The sequence below is a fragment of the Hylobates moloch genome, unplaced genomic scaffold, assembly GCF_009828535.3.
Source record: "Hylobates moloch isolate HMO894 unplaced genomic scaffold, HMol_V3 SCAFFOLD_1, whole genome shotgun sequence".
Lineage (NCBI taxonomy): Eukaryota > Metazoa > Chordata > Mammalia > Primates > Hylobatidae > Hylobates > Hylobates moloch.
This window is the reverse complement of record NW_026652276.1, coordinates 177,431,533-177,454,564: the sequence shown is the minus strand read 5'-3', so window position 1 is coordinate 177,454,564 and position 23,032 is coordinate 177,431,533. Positions and strand designations below refer to the sequence as shown.

The 23,032-nt window shown below is 38.0% G+C and overlaps 1 protein-coding gene across 9 annotated transcripts in view; it reads right to left on the bottom strand.

The window, feature by feature from the left end:
- Positions 1-10,626, bottom strand: part of PCLO (piccolo presynaptic cytomatrix protein) — a 402,967-nt gene extending 392,341 nt beyond the window's left edge. For all 9 annotated transcript variants that reach the window (XR_004371190.2, XM_032761204.2, XM_032761205.2 and 6 more), the window contains exons 1-2: positions 10,066-10,626; positions 2,634-4,185 (exon numbers count right to left, since the gene is read on the bottom strand). Coding sequence is in view for 8 of the 9 variants with exons in the window: in XM_032761204.2 (XP_032617095.1) it covers positions 2,634-4,185; positions 10,066-10,313 (1,800 nt within the window). In the remaining variant the exon portion in view is untranslated. The remainder of the gene's footprint in view (positions 1-2,633; positions 4,186-10,065) is intronic.
- Between the last annotated feature and the right edge of the window lie 12,406 nt (positions 10,627-23,032).

Here is a 23,032-nt window from a genome sequence, read left to right as displayed (position 1 = left end):
GTGAGCCATCACGCCTGGCCCAAAGTTACTTTTTATAGAAATAAATACATAGATGTTCTTTTTATGTGCAACTTGTATTTCCCCTATTTATGGTTGACAGAAGACTGCACATCTAACAAATATTTCAATCTCCCATAGCATTCAATAATGTTTTGTAACTAGGCATTTGATAAAAATCAGTACAATGAACCATCAAATGTATATCATATTAATTGAGGTACCTTTCAAAAAGTAGAAAGCTCATCACTACCTGCTAAATGTGTAAGGCTAAAATCTGACTTCGACCTATCTCCAATCTCATTGCCCATTTCTTTTCCATCACCCTAGCTAACCTACATTTATTCTTGACTCCCTAAAATATACTCTGTACTTTTGTAACTCCAAGTTTGGGCCCAAATCATTACACTCTTTCATGTCCTATATCTATTGAAATAGTGCCCATCCTTATATGCCCAGCTCAAATGCCATTTTCCCTATGAAGTTTTCCTTAATCTCATCCCCTGGAAATGAGCACTTTCTACTCTGAAGTCCACAATATTTATTTATATCTATAACAGCTTTTATAATCTGGTCACATATTATATTTTCTTGTGCATGTATTATCTTATCTAGTAATTTTTAATCTGTTAAAATCAACATTCATGTTTTAGTTATCTTTATATCTCACCAAACATATAACAGAATATCTTCCACATAGCAGGTATTCAAATAATGTCTTTCTTATATTGTGTGTAGAAATAACATATACAGCTTAAATTTCCAGCTGCATATTTCTGCCATGTAAATTGCCACAAAACTAAGACAAATCCAAACACTATAAAATGATCATCTATCATTTGAAGTCATTATTACTTCACATTCCTATAAGGGGAGTATAATATGGGGAGAAACATATTTTACCAAGACTTAAAAAGCTACATATATATATGTATATGTAAAAACATATGTATATGTATATATATGTGTATATATAAACATATGTATATGTATATATGTGTATATATAAACATATGTATATGTGTGTATATGTATATATGTGTATATATAAACATATGTATATGTATATATGTGTATATATAAACATATGTATATATGTATATATGTGTATATATAAACATATGTATATATATGTATATATATATAAACTACTTATAATTTGATTTCTTCCATAAGTCAAATGCAGCACATTCTTATTAACTGTAGTTTTATAAGTGATTATTTATTTGAAAAGTTAAATTACTCAATATTACTTTTGTTTAAAAAAGTAAAAGTTACTTTAGAAAATAACCAAAAGTTGACATATTTTAAATTTGCATTATTTTTCATAAGTATCCACATTAACATAAATTACCAATGATCATCATTATTGTTATTATCATGATAGATTTCATTTATAACAAAGTATACAAGCTTCACGTCTCAGGGATATTTAAATCACATAATCCTTCATTGCCTGCTGTCAGTTACTTCCTGGGCTGTTTGCAGATGTAATGCACAGATAGCCCACTAACAGTTGTCCTCCAGACAGGCTAAATTATTTCTGTGCCTTCTCATTAAGTAGAGGCTATTAGAACTCTTAAAAAAATGAATCCCTCATGTTCTCTTAGAGCCTAAACCTCTTCTCTATTTATATGCTGATCACTACCTACTAAATGTGGAAAGCCAAAGTCTGACTCTAGCCTATCTCCAACCTCACTGCCCATTTCTTTATACCATCTTCACTGTTTTATTTCTTAATGGCAGAGAATTTCTGAGTTTTTAAAAATGCTTTGTATCTTCTTGTCTCTTCCCCTAAAAAAAAACTCTGAATCTCTACCTATTAAAATGCTACATTATTCCAGGCCTTTTCATGCTAAACTAATATTAATAAAGTCAGCTGACTTACTGAGAACTACTCTTCTATCCTCAATCTGAATAAACAAACTTGTACTCATCTATATCACAATTAACCCTTTTATAATTTGATGAGTCAGAAAGTATTACCCAGCTAACCCTTGGAAACATAAGGCTACCCAGATTCAAGCCTAGGAGATATAAATTGTCATCTGAGAAGTCACCCCTACATTCTGAACCTGCTCTAACAACTTCTTCATTTTGTGAAATGACTTAATACTCTATTAAGGACTCTCAACATGACCTCGTTTGATATATCAGAATTACTAGAAGGGAAAAGGGATGTGCAGATTAAAAAACTATATTCAATTTTAAGTTAAAATTATATTCAGAATTCGAAAACATTGTTCACATTTCTTTCTAACACAAATATAAATAACATTTATGAGTACCAAAATTTTGATAGGTAGGAACACCAATGTAAAAGTTAAGGCAATAACATTGTATGCTAAATAACAGTGTGGGTCTTACATACAGAGCGAAATGAGTAGACGCTCAGCATCTTTCAATCAATTTATATTTGTCTTATATGTCAAATTTTCAGAAATTGTGGCAATGTTTGGGGCTTCTAGTCAGAGAAATGTTAAAAAAAAATTACAACTGGCAGAAAACAAAACGAGGGAAGGGAGAATCCAGAGAAAGACAATGCCATCATGTCATATATGTGTTTAGTTAAGCATCATTTGTGTAAGATGATGATATGGCTGAAGAGTATGGACTCAGTCAATAAATGCACTTACCTCCGATAAATGAGGATTGGGATTAAAACCACAGAGGCTACAGACAGTGGTTTGACACTCAGTGCATGTGTTAAAATTGGCCTTTTCTGGAACATGCAACAGAAGTTCAGTGGTATTGCAAAGAGGACAGATGGTTTTAGGGAGGCCTTGTGAAGGAGGCTGTTTTGCAGATGGAGACACTGTTGGTGGCTGCAGAGGTTTTCCAGATCCTGTTTGGCTTACTGGTTTTGTAGATTGCTGAGTCGAGGGCTTTGCTGGGCTAGGCTGTTGAGCTGAGAGTTTTGCTGAGCCAGGCTGTTGAGGTGGGGGCTTTGCTGAGCCAGGCTGTTGAGGTGGGGGCTTTGCTGAGCCAGGCTGTTGAGGTGGGGGCTTTGCTGGGCCAGGTTGTGAAGGAGGCTTTGTTGGGCCAGTCTGCTGGGCAGAAGTCTTTCCGGGTCCTGCCTGTTGAGCTGGAATCTTTCCTGGCCCAGGCTGCTGAAGGGGAGTCTTTGTAGGCCCAGGTGCCTTAGCTGGAGACTGTAGCCCAGGTTCTTGAGCTAGGGGTTTTGGTGTCCCCACCTGCTGGGTTGGAGGCTTTGCTGGCCCTGGCTGTTGAGCTGGAGTCTTTCCAACTCCAGGAGGCTGAGCTAGAGCCTTTGGCCCAGGCTGCTCCAATGAAGCCTTCTCTGACCCAGTCTGCTGAGCTGGAGGCTTAGCAGGACCAAGTGGCTGAGCTGGAGGCTTTGTTGTCCCTGGTGGCTGGACTGGGGGTTTCACTGTCCCTGGTTGTTGAGCCAGTGGCTTTGTTAGCCCTGAGGGCTGAGCTGGGGGCTTTGCAGGCCCAGGCTGTGATTTTTCAGGTCCAGGCTGCTGTGCTGGAGGTTTTCCAGGAGTTGGTTGCTGAATAGGCGGTTTGGATGGGCTTTGCAGTGAGGGTTTAACTGATTCTCCCCTTACTATGTCTGCCTGTTTAGTCTGAGGCCTGGATGCATCTCGTTGAAGTGGCAATTTTGCATGGTCTGTCTGAGGAATCTGGGCAGGACCCTGAATTGGCTTTCCTGTACCTGGAGGTTGTGATTTAATTTTTTCTGGTTGTTGAGGAGATATTGATTTGGGAGGGCCATCCTGCTGAAGTGGATCCCTACCAGGTCCTTGCTGCTTAGGAATGGGCTTGGGTGGCTGTTGTTGTGAAGGAGGTTTTGTGATTCCCTCAGGTTTTCCTTGTTCCTTCTGAACTACTTTTTGTTTCTTGGTGGTTTCTTCCTGGGATGCCTCAGAGTCTGATATCAAATCAAAAGGGTTGAACTTATTTACAACAGAGGAGACAGCACTTAAAGGGTTAACCTCTGAGAGGAAGCCAGGCATCATACTAGACTTGTGCTCTTCCTTAAAATCAGTTCTAGACTTTGATTCTTTCAAGCTAATAGTGGAAGGACTCCTCCCAGGCAATTTCTGCTCTGACCTGAAAGTGTCTGTAGTTCTACTTTTACTGAGACCAGGTTGAGCTGGACGCCCAGGGTCCGGGGGTCTTCCTGATTGCTTTGGAGGATGACTACTATCCAACTCTTGTTTCCTAGAAGAGTAAAAAAAAAAAAAAAAGGTGAAAATAATGGAAATTATTTCAAATCAAAGCAATACGAAAAACCTATTGCTTATATCTTCAAAATTATGAATGTATAAATATAACCAGAACCCATTTTTGTAGCATCCTTCAAGTGATCATAAAACTTTTAATGCTTTTTTTTCTTTCTTTAAATGGGTAGAGATTTTCAACAAGGAAGTGAAGAAAAAAAAACTTGCCCTTATGAGTGATAAAAATTAAAATATATAATTAGAAAATACTTATAATAAAAGTAATTTACCTTTGCACTTAATAGAATCTGGCCTTAAAACTTAACTAAATATAGGTTTAAATTAAAACCTCAATAAATCAAAACAAAGTCATATTAAAATTCATACATGTTCACAGAGTATATTTTTTTCTTTTTATCAAAAGTCATGGTCAAAGAAAGTCTTCCAAATGCTAGCAGCATTGAGAGTTACAAATATTCATTTTTAAATGTAGGAGTCTGCTGAGACTTTTAAAAATTTCATTTTGAGAATTTACACAAACTAAATAGGGAATACAATGTGAAATAAGGGGAGTCTCCTATAATGGAGTTTACATGATGCTTTCCCAGGAATGCTAAAAAGTTTATAATGTATTTAATTTTACTTGGGCTTCTAGTGTTCCAGGTTACTGGCCAGGAGAGACACAGATGTGGGCATCTAAAATCATGACAGTCCCAGAGAGTGACTGGGGATTATCCCCATGCCTCCATCTAGAAAGGCACTATTCATCAAATATTATCCTTATGAAACCTTACAGAATGAGAATTTCTACATTCATTATTTAGACATTCTTGAGGAACAACCCCATCTTTATTATTGAATATCAGTGTTATCTTTTTTAAAAAAATAACTAATTATTAACCTAAAATTTTTATGGGAAGCATAACAGATGCTTAAATCATCTTGAGATATATCTTGGTATCCATATATCTTACTCAGTGTTTGCTACACTATCTCTTAATGCCATTGATTATTAGTAATCTAATTTATTATTGACATTGAGATTAAATGTAGCAAGTAGTTAATTTTCAAGATATATCTTAATTCATAGACAAATATATAAGACATATTTTTTGAAACAGGCTTGGAAACATGATACATTTTAAATGACTATGGTTAAATAATTAAAATAGGAGTTTCTTATTTTTTATATATGTATTGTTTTAGCCAAAAGTCATATTAAATACAGAAACTTTTAAAATAATTCATACTTTATTGATAAAGTTGCAGCTAAAAGAATATTCTGAATTAGAATTGTGGAGAAAATCAAATTGTAAGTATTTTGTTTGATATATGAGGCTTTTTAAATTTTGAAAAATGTTTCTTTTTCATTAAAGGAAACAAGAATAAAGAAAGTAACTTAGAAGCACCTAAAATATGACAATAAAGATTTATAGGTTCTAATTGGGTTTATCAAAATTTACCTGCTAATGAGACAGACTATAAATATTTTATTTCATATTCAATACTTCTTATGAATTAACTTTTTCCAAATTTCCTGACATAGAAATTTGAGTACAGGTCAGGATGTAAGGGATAGCAGAAAGAGGCAAAGAAGCATTACTTCTAGGTAGCAAACACTTAGAAGAAAAGAAAATCTATAAATGGCAATGTATGCATAAAGTGATTTTCTGGTAAAAGACAAATAAGTAGATTCTGAATTTTTGCAATTTCCTCCAAGGAAAAGTTTACAAAAGTATATATATTCTACCATGTCTCTGAAGTCTTTACTTAAACAGAACTAAAAGTGTTAACCCTAGTTAATTCCAATACTTCCAAGCTAGCTCTTAAAATGGACTGCTACATATTTCCATTTGGAGAAAATCATTCTGAACATTTCTTTATAGGTACACTATTCAGATCTTAACATTATTCTATAAATCTTCTGTATTTACTTAATATATTGCACCATTCCCTTGAACAGCACATGCTTAGGGCTGATTACAGGTATGGCAATCCTATGAGTAATTATTAGGCATTTTATTTAAATAACTTCCCTGTACAGAGTCCTATAAATTTAACTTTAAGCAGAGTACCAAAAAAAATCTACCTTAATTATACTAAATTTTTCTCTCTTGAAAATGCTACTAAACTTAATCATTGTTTTAATATTTCACTTAATCCATCATATTTGCAAAACAACAAAAAACAACTTCATGAATGTCAAATATTTGTGATAATCAGAAACAGCAGAATTGAAAGCAAGCTGCTTGCACCAGGAATTATAATTGCATGTACTTCCTACAAATATAAGTTGTACTTTACTATAGAATCCCCATCAGAAAATAGGCACACAACCCTAAAGACTGTCTTATAATTTAAACTTAGTTTTAGTTGCTATAACTATGTAAATAAAAGTAAAACAGAGAGCTTTGAGTGGGAAATGGAAAGAAAATCAAGAGAAAAAATTGTCAATACCAAACAAAAATGTAAAGGTGCTGTTGTCTTTTGGTGAAATTTTGTTAGGCATAACAGTTTTACTGTTAAAAAGAAAAGTGATTAAAATGCCATCTCTGCCTTGTATACTGGACTGTGAACTCCTAGAGAGAGAGGATATATTTCACTTATCTTTGCATCATTAGAACCAAGCCTGGCAACTAGTAGATGAGCATTAATATTTGATGAATTAATGAATAAGTGGATGATTAACAATGAGTGAACCAAGGAACAAATATATCATGTATTCGTTTTACTTTAATGTTTCTTGAATTGCTTTCACTTAAAATTCTTCTATAGGCCATCTGAGATATAAATGGATAAATTCTATATTCTTTTTAGAACCTGGATTTGGCCTGCACCTTTAGGAAGAAGCCCAGTAGGGGAGGCTGAAAGCAGTAAAGAAAATAATCAGTTCAGTCAGAATTCTTATTAAATGTTCTACTAATCAGAGAATTTTTTTTCAATAAAGCCCTTCTCATAGATGTATCTGTAACTGTAAATAGAAAGAGTAGAAAAAGTAATGAAATTGCACTTCTCTGGGTCTACAATGAATAAAAAATCCACGAGCATTTCATTTGTAACCTGCCTTCTACTGCTAGCTTGTAACTATATTTAGTACTACACCTCCCTTTTCATTTTACTATTGTCATCCTTGGATTAGAATTTTTTTTTCAAATGTTAGCAGAAAACAACATATTTCCCCTAAGATGAGGAAAACATATATGCAGACTGTAGGAATGTAAAAGCATCTGAGATAATAAAATCTTTTATAAGCAGAACACAACAAACAATGACAGTTGACAGTGCTGAGTCACATAAAATTTTATAATATTAGAAATATAAGCAACTTCGGGACTATCTGTTAATTTTTATATATTATATGAATAAATGAATATCTATGCATTTATGCTCTAAGTCCCGATATAGGGACTAAGAGAAGCTGAGTGACTAATTCAAGGTCATAAAACTAGTTAGTCACAGAAATCTGGTATCCTCACTCCTGGTTTGTGGGCAGAGGAGGTGGTTTACACTCCACTGAACTGATTTTTCCACATGTAAAAGAAAACTGACACATCAAAATAACCCAAAAACAATGTACAATTGAACAATTTGTCCGTAGCCATCAGTGACAGTGTCACCCATTGCTGATACCGATATTACCACTCTTTATATTTGTAGGGTTCGTGTAAATTACAACTCAAAAACATTCATGTCAACTTTTAATTGATCCTCAATGGACTCTCTAAGGTAAGATAGGTATTATTAGCCTTATTTAAAGGCAAGGAACATGAGACACATTGATTGAGAAGTATTTGTAATTTGCTATAAGTTGGTTAAAATCAATAGGATAAAAATCCATGCTCTCAATCTTTATTTTTAAAATTCTATGTTCAATTCACACCACTTAAATGCTTAAAAGTTCAAATAATTTGTGTATGCCATCCTATATTAATTAAATTTACATAACTCTATAACTTTAAAAGTCTAAGTGATAAACCAAATGTTTCTTTGGTAATCATATATAGGGAAAATAACTTTAAAAAGTTATGTACCTTTTATACAAATCTTTCAGTAAAATATAAGAGTAAGTTGCAAAGGTCAGAAAATTATTGTTTATTTTTTAGTATTTGGATGAAGTTTTCACCAATACTGTTTGGGCCACACACTAACTATTGATAAGATTTCCACCACAATAAAATTATCAATAGACAGCTTTAAAAGTATACTATCTGATACAAATACTGCATGAAGCAACAGTTTTATAGGTGGAAATAATGTTTCTCAGCCACCCTCTAAACAGAAGAAAAGTTAGAAATCTAGAAATCAAAGATCTCACTGTAACTGGTATTGGTAACCAGCATAATAGACCTGTTGCTTTTGCTTCTTAGGAAAAAATATAAAAGATCTGGCATACAGTTCTAAAAGGCTAGTAAAAGTATCATACCTTGTTATTATCCTGTGAAAGTCTAGTGAATGAGCACTAAATTTTTTTTCTAGTAAAGTTTTCATCAAGTAGAGGAAAACAGTACATATCATAAACTGGATAAGAGAACAAGAAGACTTTTTCCAAATAGCCCCATAGATTACTAGTTTAAAAACACAGAAAAACATATTTAACATAAAGGGGCTAGTTTTCACTAGTACTAGTGGTTTCAAGACAAACAGACGTTTTACCTGGTAGATTTTAAGCATTTAAGATTTTATGTGAAAATACTGTCACTATCCATAAAACATTTTACATTTCTCCTATAATTATTTGGCAAAATTATGCTTACGTGATAGTAACTAAGTTAATTTTTTTTTATTTTATAAAGTGGAGGATAAGGATCTACACCTATATATCCAGGTCTTTCGTGCCTACAATATATCAAATGAAAATTGTAGGTTTGCCTTCAGTTGTCATAAAAGAGGAATTGTTTCAGGACCCGGATAGAAAACTGTTCTCTACTAGAGGGTGCAAAGTTAAAGGGTTTGTTTACAATAAGAAAGGCAAGGCAGGCACAATGATTATACCCTCTTAGTACTCTAATTAGAAAACAACTAATCTATTGGGATGAAGGAAAATGGAGAGTTACAGGCGGAAATGAATACATTCATATTACTGATTAGCTCTTATACTTGCCTATGCAAGTTGCCATTTATTTGCTTGGTTTTTAAAAGTATGTATTGAAAATTATTTTCTAAGGTAATAAAATTCACATGTTCTTCCCTAAACTGAAGGCCACTTTTGCATAAAACAGAGCAGTGGCTTAAAAATAGCATATGCTAATTTAGAAATGTATGTACAGCACCTGCTCTGCTGTGACCAAACCATCTGTTTAATGCCACACATATTTTAGGGTTCCACAATGAATATAAAAGGTATATTCATTCTATTCCTTCTACCTAAACAGCTTCTGCTCTCCTCTGCGGGTAGGGTGGCAAGAGAGGACAAATCACCTACAAGGGGATTAAAGTTACAGAAATATTTAGACATCATTCACAGAGAAAAAGACCCCGCAGTGGCCAAGAGGTTTAAACAGAGACAGGTAAACACCCAGCTCTATCCATTTCCCAACACGTCCGTGTTGTATTAATGGAAGACTTCCAGATTAGTAAAACACTGGAGGGCGTCTCTCCACGCCATCCTAGAGGGGAAGGGCTCCAAAAGGCCAAAAATCACAACCTAAAATCACAGTTCCAAGAATGTAACCCTTGACTATCCCACCAGAAACTCTACAATGCATCATTTTTATTCCGCCCATCACAAGGCTTAGGATCTCTCTATGGCCACCCCACTGGGGAGAATAAAATGCACGGAGGCGACATATATGTACCGCCGTGCTGGCACATACGGGCTGGCACATATGTGCACGGGAAGCTGTACATATATGCCCGGACATATACATCATGCTGTGCATGCCTGTGCATGGAAGGCGACTCCGCAGCGGCCGGGGGGACGCTTCCCTTGGGCAGCCCCTGCGCCCTTGACATGACAGCGGCGATCTGTCTCCTCTCCTCTTCGCTCAGCTGGCTCAAATCCGCCTCCATGCCGGCCGGGATCGCGGTGTGCGAGGGGCTCCCCGCCCCGCTAGCTCCTCCTCCAGCCGCTGCGGCCGCCGCCAGCCCTTCGGCGAGCCCTTCCCCTTCCAAGCTCGCCTCATTGCCCATGGCTCAGGGAGACTCGGGGCCGCCGCGCTCCCTCCTCGCGCCGCGTCCCAGTCGAGAAGCCCGCGGCCAGGGGAGCAGTCAGAGCCGGGGTCCGCCTCGGGGCGTGCAGGCAGCCGAGTCCCTGGACTCCGGACCAGGCACTGCCGCCCGGAACGCCAGGCAGAGGTTAGTCCCGCTGGCAGGTAACGCCCGCTGCCGGTGCCTCCTCCATGTTGGACAGCGCCAGGCAACCTTTGCAGAAGACGCCTCCCGGACGCCGCCTCGGCGCCCCGAGCCGGGGAGAAGCAGATCTGAGCGGTGCCAGCCGGGCGCCGTCCGCCCCTCCCACCGCGCACCGCCTCCTCGCCCGCGCCCTCTCAGTGCGCAGGCGCCTCTCGGAACAGGTGATGCCCGCGGCCCACGCCCACCCCATCCTGCGTCGCTCCGGATCCTTCCTCGCTCTCAGCACCGATTTAAAGGAGCCCAGTGAACGCTCGGCTAAAAACAGAAGAAATAGGCGACGTTTCTTTCAGGCATATTTCAGGATGCCTCAACTTGAGTTTTAGCTTACTAGACTCCTAGATTTAAAGGGGGCGGGAAGGGCAGGAGAGGAAATGTCTGTTTTCAGCTTTGGCTCCTGGGGTTTGTAGTTTCATTTATTTTCTTTAAAAGAAGGTTTTAAAACATTCTAGGAAAGGGTTCAAGTAACTGAAGATTAGCAGGAGAGACCCTGATACCTTCGAGGCACATTTCCCAAGGGAGCTAAGAATGGCCCTTTTCATTTAGAACTTTCACAGAACAATTCGATTGTTAATTAGATTATTTAAAATGATACAATATTAGTAAGCAGCTAAAATTTTGAGTGCTTATAACTAGTTCCCTAAAGAGAGGGACTTCACAATAATAAAGGATTATAGGAAGTTGTGGACGTGGGGTTCTGCAGTAATATCGAGATTGTAAAAATATTAAAATGTTTTAGTATGAAATTTTGAAAACATGATTTTATTGCCCCGCCCCTTTTTTAACAAATGCGGACAGAAGAATCCCACAAAGTTGATTTAATGTGTGACTGTTAAGTTACAGTCACACAATTGGTTAGCAGCACGTTATCATAATAACCACTTTTTCAGACCCACTCTCGACTATCACTCCTACACTTTTCTTGCTGTTACATTTCTTAGACGGGACTGTTCAGCACTGAATCTGCAGCCTCAATGTTGTTACCTACCTTTCCTCAGAATGTGGACTTAATGTCTCAACTGTTGAGGTTAGGTAACAATAGAGAATGAATAAATAAATCAAACAGAAATGAATAAGTTGCTCAGAAAGTAAGTCCAGGTTTTTGCAATAATCATTACATAGTTCGATCTTGTACCTTCCAAAGTGAATTTGTAGTTTTACATTATAAAAGCACCAATAATTACAACTGATTTTTTTAAAATGACAAAAATAATGGAGTCTCTAATGAGGGAACCAAATGCCAACATCTTTTGTAACAAATGTCGAAAAAAATGACATAGTGTATATTAATACCCCTAACTGATTTTGTGTGTGATGTAATGAGTAATAAAACTCGAGCTATTCTCATCCTTTGTATGTTTAAAAGTCCATGCATTTTCATGTATGTATGAATGTATATGCTTGTATAACTATAGACAATATGGCTTATAATTTTTATATAGGTGCGTATGAAGGTCTTTAATTAATATTCCTTCCTAATAGAAGGTGAGAGAAGATTGTGTTCATTGAGTGTAGCAAGAACCTGCAGTGGCTTAAAGTCCAACGCTTCATTTTTTGTTAAGGCTGAGTTGCTTCTGAATTGCTGCTCTCAGCCATTTTTGTTAGCTCTACTTTAAAGTGGGATTTACAGCTAGAGTGGAAGAAATTCAAGTAAGGTTACAACTGATTATAAACTGGCTTCTCAATTTTGAGAGAAAAATCACGAGAAGTATTTTAGTGAAAAGTTTGATAAATTTAATTTTGAATTCTTAATATCTGAAACATCAATTTTTTTCCTTTATACTTAGTCCAAAGTGTATCTGTAATTTAAATAAAAGAAAAACTCAGAATGTGTTCCTATAGACATATAATGTATAAAATGTTAAGTAATAAAATTAGTTTTGTCACTTTACAATACTTGAAAATTGAAAAATATTAATAAGTCATTAAGTTATAACTTACATGATCAGCATTATTTATTCAACCATTTTATAAATGGACTTTAGAATTTAGAACCCACTCTTTGGAGAAAGGGTACATGTGTGCATGTCTTATACTTCAGGTTTTTTCTGTTGACGATGTCTGGTTTTAAATCCTAGCTCTGCATTCTTATAGCTATTTGGATTGGTAAGTCACTGACTTTTCAGATGTTGAGGTTCCTCAACTGTAAGAACAGAGACAATAATATTACTAACGTTACTATCTCTCAGGTTTGTTGTGACAATTAAATTAGAAAAAGCTGTGAGTGCACTTGTAAACTAGAAATATGTTATCAGAGTGTGGTACATGGTTACCAGGCTAGCCTGGGAAATTACTGAGTCTTCCATGCTCTGAAGAAGCCAAGGAGGTGAGACACATGGAGAGAGGATCCTAGCTGCCTCGGCTTCATCCATCTCAGCTGAGGCTTTAGTGAGACCGCCCCCCCCCACCCCCCCCCATTTAGCACAACCTACCCCAGCTGAGCTACCTACTGGCTACAATCACATCAATGAACCCAGTGAGACCGGCAGAAGAACTGCACAATCAATGAAAATAATCAGAGAATTAATAATAATAATGACAATAATAAGATGCTTTTTTAAGTCAATAAGTTTTTTTGAGGGGCTAGTTAAGCTATATAACTGATATTCCAGGTTTTGCACATTATGATTATGCATAAGGCTTCAAAGTTTCCCTTCATTCTTTTAGTGACTTTTCTCACTTACTGTCCAGCTGCACTTGAGTTGTTTGTTCAAAATTTCCAAATACCACCCTTCTAAACTATAAAGTGGAAAAGAACACAATTATCTTGAATACTTATATGCATGTTTAATGAAAGGCTCAAACAAGAAAATATATGTGAAGACGACCTTTAAACGATGTAGCATTACCCAGATGTAAAGTTATGTAAGAAATGCAAGATTTCGCATGGCCCGGTGGCTCACACCTGTAATCCCAGCACTTTGGGAGGCCAAGGCGGGCGGATCACGAGGTCAAGAGATCAGGGCCATTCTGGCCAACATGGTGAGACCCTGTCTCTACCAAAATACAAAAAATTAGCCGGGCGTGGTTGCATGCACCTGTAGTACCAGCTACTTGGGAGGCTGAAGCGGGAGAATCACTTAAACCCGGGAGGTGGAGGTTGTAGTGAGCCGAGATCACACCACTGCATTCCATCCAGCCTGTGAACAGAGCAAGGCTCCATCTCAGAAAAAAAAAAAAAAAAAAGAAAAAAAAAGAAAGAAAAGAAAGGAAAGATTTATTTATAAGAATTTTCTGAGGAACATCAATGTATTTATTTGAGAATTCATTTGGAGTCAGGTGACACTCTCGAGGTCCTACTCAAGAGGATTAGACTATAGGTTTACACCCCTGGGTAAAATGCTTGGGGTCGGAACTTCAAAATTATTTGTGGGATTTTACAAAGTTAATATTATATACTGTACATTATATAATAGTACTTTTAATATTTATCCAGGAAAACCTGTTAATAGTCACATTAACCTCTAAAGGAGTTAAGATGAAATCAACTAGAAGATGCTCAGTTTTTCTGAGCCTGGTGATGGATTGGAGTTCATATATATGGAGTTTTGCTCTCGTTGCCCAGGCTGCAGCGCAATGGCGCGATCTTGGCTCACCACAACATCCACCTCCCAGGTTCAAGCGATTCTCCTGCCTCAGCCTCCAGAGTAGCTGAAATTACAGGCATGCATCACCACACCTGGCTAATTTTGTATTTTTAGTAAAGATGGGATTTCTCCATGTTGGTCAGTCTGGTCTCGAACTCCTGACCTCAGGAGATCTGTCCACCTCGGCCTCCCAAAGCGCTGGGATTACAGATGTGAGCCACCTCACCTGGCCTGGAGTTCAGATATTTTTAAAACAGCATGGGCTTATTTAAGTGTTCTGCAGAATAAAGATAAAACAACTTGAATTGGTAAAGTAGCGTGAATTGGAGGACAAAAGTAGAGAAATCTATAAGAGAAGGAGGGGACTTGATGCCACTTATTTTTGAAAAGGGAAAGAGAAATGTTCCCACTGCTAGCTCCATTGGCAATATGGCCTACTGGACTTTGTAGGACCAACATGTCAGTGAGGCTGCAAGATGTTTTCTGTGGACTGTGCACTGTAAAACCCTGCCTTGTCTCTCTCATGCAAAGGCGGGAATGTCTATGTTGCTTAAGTGTTTGTACATTGTGATGGTTAATTTATGTGTCAATTTAACTGGGTTATGGAGTGCCAGACATTTGGCTGAACATTGTTTTTGGGTGTGTCTGTGAGAATCATTCCAAATGAGACTAGCATTTGAATCTGTGGATTTAGCAGATTGCCCTCCCCAATGTGGGTGAGTATCATCCATCCTACCGAGGGCATGAACAGAACAACAACAATAACCAAAAAACAAAGCAGAAGGAGGGAGAATTTTTTTCCTTTCTGCTTGACTGCTTGAGCTGAGCATCAGTCTTCTGCCCTTAGACTTAGATTTACATCATTGATCACCCAGCCTCCAAGTTCTCAGGCCTTCTTGCTCCAATTGAATGATATCACCAGCTTTCCTGGGTCTCCAGCTTGCAGATGGCAGATCATAAGACTTCAACCACCAAAATTATGTGAGCCATTTTCTTATTTTATAACATATGTGTGTGTGTGTTTATACACATATAAATGTGTGCATATATATATTAGATATAATAAAAGATAGATCCATATACATACATATCCAAATATATAGACAGATAGATGATAGATAGATGATAGATAGATAGATAGATAGATAGATAGATAGATAGATAGACAGACAGATACAGGTATATGTCTCTCCATCCGATTGGTTCTGTGGTTCTGTTTCCCTGGAGAACTTTGACTAATAATATATGCATGGGTTCCTTGAGAAAGGATGCGGTGAGAGTTCAAGGCATGGAAAGAGTGCAGGGCTTTATATCCATGTAAATACATGTTAAAAATATTTGCAATATAGATATCATGTACATACACAGGAACTGAGAGAAAAAAGACATCTAATGTATATGTTTTAGTCATTATCATATGTACTAAAATGTAAGGTTTTCTCATGTGTTAATTACAACCTAATAATCTTTCAGGTATGTTCTTATCAGCAGCGTGAAAACAGACTAATACACTCATTGAACTCCAAACATACCATGCGAACCTCTTCTTTAGTTCTGCTCTTCATCAACTTGGCAGGATTGTCCCCTTTCCTCTATCCATCTGTGCATTTTTCAAGGCCAGGCTTAAGGCCCATTCACCACAGTCAGACCTTTCCCTATTCTGAAGCCACTATTATTTTCAATTATAGTTTGAGAATATTATTATTTATTTGATATTTATTTACAGATCATGTTGCTTTATTTGCTTAATTGTTTTCAGTACTAATTTCTTAGAACAATGCAAAATATTGCTGTTTCTTTTGCAATACCATCACTACCTAGTGCACATAGTGAATGCTCAAATCAACAGACATTAAATGCATTGCTTAGTGACCAGTCTTCAGGTTAAAAGTGTAAATAATGCAAAAAATGCAATAGGCTATTTTGTAGAGGACATCTATAAAGGGAAAATAAAGGAATTCTTTTGTTATGATTAAGGAATTATCTTTTATAATGATACAATTTTAACCTATACATATTATATTACATTTATATATTACAAGACCCTCTGTTAAGTATTTTATCAATTTTATCTCAATTCTTCTGACGATCTTGTCATGTAACTATTGTTTTGTCCATTTTAAAAATTAAAAAGTTGAGATTCAGAAAATTTATTTAAATTTCTTTAGTTCTGTTAGGCAACAGGGGTACCTTAATGGCGCCGGTTCCAGGTTCTTCTCCCCTCCTTGACCGGGCACTGTCTGAACCCGCCAAAGGAGGGCCAATCAGAAAGAAGCATCTCCCGCCTTCCCTTGGGCCTGCCCCACGTTGGCCCAAGGGATATAAAACCCAGCACACCAGCAGCTCTCTCTCTCTCTGTCTTCTCTTCTCTTCCTTCTCTGCTGGATACCTCCAATAAAGATCTCTTGACCGCGACCGGCGTAGTCTGATCCTTGCCCGGCCCCTTTCACTGGTGCCGTGACTCGGATCGGGAACACCCCACCCTCCCGTGGGATCCCGATCCCTCTTCGGGCTCGGTCCAGACCCCGGCCAGTCTCCGCCCATTTTCCTGTTCGCCGACCTCTCCACCCAACACCGGCCTCATCTCGGTAAGTCTCCCCTCCTGGTGTCCAACACCAGCCGACCAACTCCCGTCTCAGCCGCCCGCTCTCGGCCGCCGTAAATCTTATTTTAGACTCAGCCTGCAGGGAACGGAGTTTTCTCCCTCTCCTCCTCGCGTCTCCGGCCTGGGCCCCTCTCCTTCTCTCGCTAAAATCCTGGTACCAGGTGACCCATGGCCTCCCGCCTCTCAGAGGCTCCTCAGTCCTTCCGTTTTGGTGACGATTGATCCGGAGGCTCTGACTTGCTCTGCGGCAAGCGGCTAGCAGGGGACGCCCTGCCTAGCTTGTGGCCGTCTATTCCTTCCTCTCATTATGGGAGGCTCTGCATCCCTGCCGGCCGACTCCCCGCTACAATGTCTTTTAAATAATTTGTCGGCCCTTGGCCTCGCCTCAGACATCAAACCAAAACACCTAATTAAATTTTGCACTCAAAACTGGCCCACCTACCCCCTAGACAACCAAAACAAATGGCCTCCTTATGGCTCTCTCGATCCTGATCTTCTTCGGGATCTCTATAACTATTGCGTGCGAACAGGAAAATGGGTAGAGATCCCATACCTTCATGGCTTCTTCCTCTTACGGGACAGACCCGACCTTTGCCTCCCTTGCAAGCTCCAACAACTTCTCGCCGCCCTTAAACTGCCAACCCCTCCCTCTGCCCCTGACTTTGCACCCTGTTCTCGCCCCCCTCAGAGAAGTGGCCGGGGCAGAGGGCATCGTTCACGTCCACGTCCCTTTCTCCATAGCTGACCTATCTCAAATCGAAAAACGTTTAGGTTCTTACACCTCTAACTCTTCTTCATACATCAAAGAATTTCAGTACCTTTGCCAAGCTTATAGCCTCACCTTCCATGACATCTACACAGTCCTTTCTAACACCCTTCTTCCTGAAGAGCGTAGGCGAGTTTGGGAACATGCTCGCGCTCATGCAGATGAGGTCCACCAAACAGCCCCAGCCCTGCCACTGGGGGCGCAGGCAGTGCCAGAACAGGAGCCCAACTGGGACTATAACACACAAAACGGCACAGCAGCCGGAGACCATTTCGCCACTTGCCTAATAGCTGGACTGCGTAAAGCAGCTCAGAAGGCAGTCAATTTTGAAAAACTTCATGAGGTAATACAGGACAAACTACAACGCCCATTTCCCCACTTCTTAAAAAATAAAAAAGGGAGGAATGTTAGGCAACAGGGGTACCTTAATGGCGCCGGTTCCGGGTTCTTCTTCCCTCCTTGACTGGGCACTGTCTGAACCCGCCAAAGGAGGGCCAATCAGAAAGAAGCATCTCCCGCCTTCCCTTGGGCTCGCCCCACGTAGGCCCAAGGGATATAAAACCCAGCACACCAGCAGCTCTCTCTCTCTCTTCTCTTCTCTTCCTTCTCCACTCGATACCTCCAATAAAGATCTCTTGACCGCGACCAGTGTAGTCTGATCCTTGCCCGGCCCCTTTCAAGTTCATTTAACCAGTAAATGACAAGAGAGAACTCAAACTTAGCTTAACAAGAATCTAAAACCTACTCCTTTCTCCCTTTTATTAAAATGCCTCCAATTTCTAATGGGAAAATATAGTCCTGCTAAAGAATGTATAGACCCATGGGATGGTACTTCTTGTGGCCACTTTTAGGGCTTGATAGTGCATTAAGTATATTGGAAACATATGTACATTTTTAACAAGCTGTCTAAAACATATAATAATAATTGGAAAATGACACATAATACTTTAACTATTTAAGAAATATTCCATGCAGCCAAAAAGAAAAATAAAAAATAAGGATATTAATATGGTTTGGCTGTGTCCCTACTCAAATATCATCCTGAAATATAGTTCCCATAATCCTCACATGTCATGGGAGGGACCTGGTGGGAGGTAATTCAATCTTGGGGACAGCCTCCATGCCGTTCTTGTTATAGTGAGTGAGTTCTCACGAGATCTGATGGTTTTATAAGGGGCTTTTCCCTGCTTTGCCCTGCATTTCTTCTTGCTGCTGCCCTGTGAAGAAGGGCATGTTTGCTTCCCCTTCCACCATGACTGTAAGTTTCCTGAAGCCTCCCCACCCCTGTGGAACTGTGAGTAATTTAAACCTCTTTCCTTTATAAATTACCCACTCTTGGGTATTTCCTTATAGCGGCTAAGAATGGGCTAATACAGATGTTGAAAAAAACGCAATAATAAAACTTCTCACTATTCTAATTTCATAATATTATTCACTAAAAATATTATTATCAATTTGCCATGTTTTATTTGCAGTTAGGGTTAGATATCTTTACCTCAAATCATAGAGTAATAATTTTATCATTCAGCATTTCAGGAGCCATTTGGGGAATGTTTAATTTTATTCCAACCAAGTTCTGGATTTGCCAGGTTAACTGTTGATGAGTAAGCGCCAAGGATGGAAGATATTTTATATAATTCTACCTGAGGCTTCGCATTTCTTTACCCACTCAACTTACTGCTCATGTAGAAAGATCAGTGTCAGCTGTTGGCAAGATGGTCCATAATCTGTCTGTAATAATAATATTTCATGTTTTCTAATGGCCTTCATTGCAGGGGTCTCAAACTTTTGAAACCTGATAGCCATGTAATACTGCAGTAACCATGATTGGTTTTACAAATTTTTAAACTGTAGAAGTGAAGCAATGATCCATTCTCCAGCATAACTCTTGAGTCACTTACACTTGCCACTAGAGAAGTTTAATTTTTCACACATTTTATCTCATCATTCATCTCATAAGGCCAAAGACATACCAATCACAGATTCAAAAGCTGAGCCCTTCAAAGAAAAAAAATAATTGTATCAATATAATAAATGACACTCCAAGATAGATCATCATGGTCTTATTGATTTTCTTGCAATTCTTGGCAGGAAGTGGTGGCTATTTTTTATCATAGATAGTAAAAGACTCAAAGAGAAGCTGTTCTAGAGATTTTCCATAGAAAAAAGGCTCTTTCTGAAGTGATGAATATAGTCTCTTTCTAGGCATTTGTTTTTCATTCCATTCTCAAAGACAACCTGAGGAAAGATGGGCCATCTACTGTCAGGAACATGGCCATACCTTACAGCTTACCTGTTGGCTTTAGGTGGCCAAGAAGCAGACATCCTGAGGAAAGATGGGCCATCTAATGCCAGAAACATGGCCATACCTTACAGCTCACCAGTTGGCTTTAGGTGGCTAAGTAGCAAGACTTGGAACTCTGTCTCTTGCCTGCTTGCCTGTCTCCCTTGCCAGTTAGTGATGATCTCCTAGTTTTGTTCAGCAGGGCAGAATTCCTTCATGCAGCAACTATTTAAACCACCTACTATGTTCTGGTGCTAGAGGTATAGTGGGATGCAATAGAGACCTGGTTTCTGTGCTTAGAATTTATATTCTAGTGGAGGAGACAGACTTTTAAAAAAATATTCCATCTTTCTGGGAAGAGTAGGGTTCTTGGACCTTCCACATAAGCATCTAAGAGTTTGTAGGAAAACAGACTCTCAAACCTGACCCCAGACCTACTGCTTCAGAATCTGCATTTTAACAATATCCCCTGGTGATTCATGTGCACCTTACATTTTGAAATAAATAACGAAAAGAATGAACTCTAAAATAGATCAGTGAGGATGGGTAAGGAGAAGTATTGATGGAAGAGTAGATGTTATATATTCTGATTTTAGAGGCCTTAGACTGGATAAACAGACTGTGGTTTCTAACTTAAGTACCCGGAAAGTGCTGCTTCAACATGCTTTTTCAGTCCCAAGGCATACACAAAGCTGATTAGGAAACAGAAACAATATTATGTAACTCTTTTTTCCCCTGTATGCTATTGGCTTAGTGAATGTGGGCATTTAGACTGGGCATATATTTGGTTATACTGGAGTTGTAACTGGAATTCTGTATTTGAGCCTGGAACTGGTCTTTATTCTGCTGAGCATATTATAAGATAGAGTCTTCTTGAGGTGTGATGAGCAAGGCTAAATACAGAAGAGAATTTAACAATGTTTTAAAAACTAGAAATTTTTATGCTACTCTGATAAATGTCAATGTCACTTTAAGCATGAAGATAGGCTATTAAAACATTTCACAACTTCTTTTTATCATCTATTATTTTTCTGACAATACTGTACTGTAATTTGTTCCCAAAACATTGATTATTACATGCAGAGCCAATATTAAAACACAATTAAATTTAAATTTAAAACAAACAAAAACAGGAAGGGAACAAAACTTTGAGTTTAATAAAGGGAGAAAAATTAATCTTGAGAATTGGGTTTAGGTAAAAATGTTTGGGAAGTTTTAGAAATCCTTATTAATGTATAGGTCAGGATAATATGGTGATCACGTGTCCATTTCCCCTTCAGAAGTGACTAGAGATGAGAAGCCAAGTGCCAGGGGACTTAATGTGTTCCATGGATGTGTTTTGTCCTCCCCACACACGTAATTTTTTATGTGCTATATTTTTAAATTGGCAGATTGCCCATTACAAATTGTAGATTTCTTATTTCTTTGGAAAAATGAAGTCTAAAGCACCAAGAACATTATTATTTGGCAACAACCAACTGCAGTTAGGTAGCAGGCTTCTCCTTTAAACCTGCACCTACCTGGCTTCTTAATTTATGTTCATAGCCTGTCTTCTGCAGTCATTATGTATTTGACTGTTCTACAATCTCCGCTTCTCTCCAAGGGAGGACGCAATCTTTCTACCAATTAGAAATATCTAGCTAGGACTTACAAATTTCATAATTGATTTTAGTCCTCTCTGCTGAACTACATTTCTAAAAGATAGAGGACAAGATACACAATAAATTATAGACTTCAGTCACAATTTCTTCTTTGCATCTCCACTAATTCCTGTTATTGATTCTCCTTTGAGCACATTGGTTTGTGTGCCTGAATTATAAGTAGTGACAGGTTGAACTTCCTCCACTCCTGTATGTGTCAGAGTTGCAATTAACAATCATGTAGGTCGGATAATAGTGCTGACAATATAAAGGAAAAAATAACTTCCTCCTAACTTAGTGTCGGAGGTTTTCTGTAGTGAATATGTTCCTTTACCTACAAAGAATATTTGCTTTCAAAATAATTTCTAATAAATGTCATATGTCAACTCACTTTCCATGTAACTATTTCTATTTCTAGAAATCTGTTTAAGGTCAAGAACTAACATTAGTTACTCTTCTTTTACAAGCCTCTGTTGACAGCGTTCATAAATTCTACAGGTCTTACTAACTTTCAGAAGAAGTTAGCAGTATTTTGAAATCCATTATAGATAATCTGAAAGATTAACATGCCTTACATCTGACCATAAATTTAGTACTAATATAAAATTCTATTCAACCTTTCAGGCCCACAGTACATTTTTAACTTGTTTCAGAAGAAAATCTGGCCCAAGCCAGAGTATGTGAGTCACTTGAGATACCTTCCTTTACTGACAGCTTTTAAGTTATATACCCTACAACCTCTAGTACAAATATGCCCTTCCTAATTATTTTCCCCTTGCCCCTCACATGAACCTCCTTTTCCTTTCCAAGATATATCTCATATTACCTCTTTGTGATGTTCAGACATTCCTTAGCATTTGTATTCTCACCCCTTTCCAGTCTATTCAAATCCTACCCAAGTTTCATGGACCTTCTGAAATGCACATCCTCCATAAAATTATTCCTGTTTACTCTACCTCTCTGATTCAATCATTTGGCAAATATTGTGTGCTAGATTGAAATATTATTTATCAAGTAAATATGTTTTAATACCTTTAGCAATATGCTTACAAAAATGTCCTATATTCCATGTGTTTTTTAATCCAATAAATTACTTTTCATAAGAAAAACTCATAAATATTCATCAGTGGGTAACCTAGTTCTGAGATCTAATAGCTTAAATCAAAGATCCAATATCATCAAATTTTCTCTCTCTTGAGTATCTTTCCCATCAACAGACAAGCATGTTTCTAGTCCCAGTATGTTTTTTAAAATTTTCTCTTGACCTTATTTCTCCCTCCTGCTACAGCCCGTCTCTCTGTTCCTCTTCGTAGCTGAATTGATGCTCTTATTCAGATTTAAATGTCCAGCCCATATGATATTTAATACTCATATAAAAATTAACATGTCCAAAATCAATACTGATTTCCACTTCTGACCCCAAACTTGCTATTCCGTTTCCACATATAATTTAATAGTAATTTCACCCCTCTCATTGCTAAAGCTAGATATTAATATATTGGGATCATTTTAACTTGTCTTTCTCATATACAAAATAGCTAATCCGGTGGGAAATCCTATTGTCTCCAACTTCAAAATTTATCTGGAATCCAAATATGTTCCATCTCTGACACTGCTA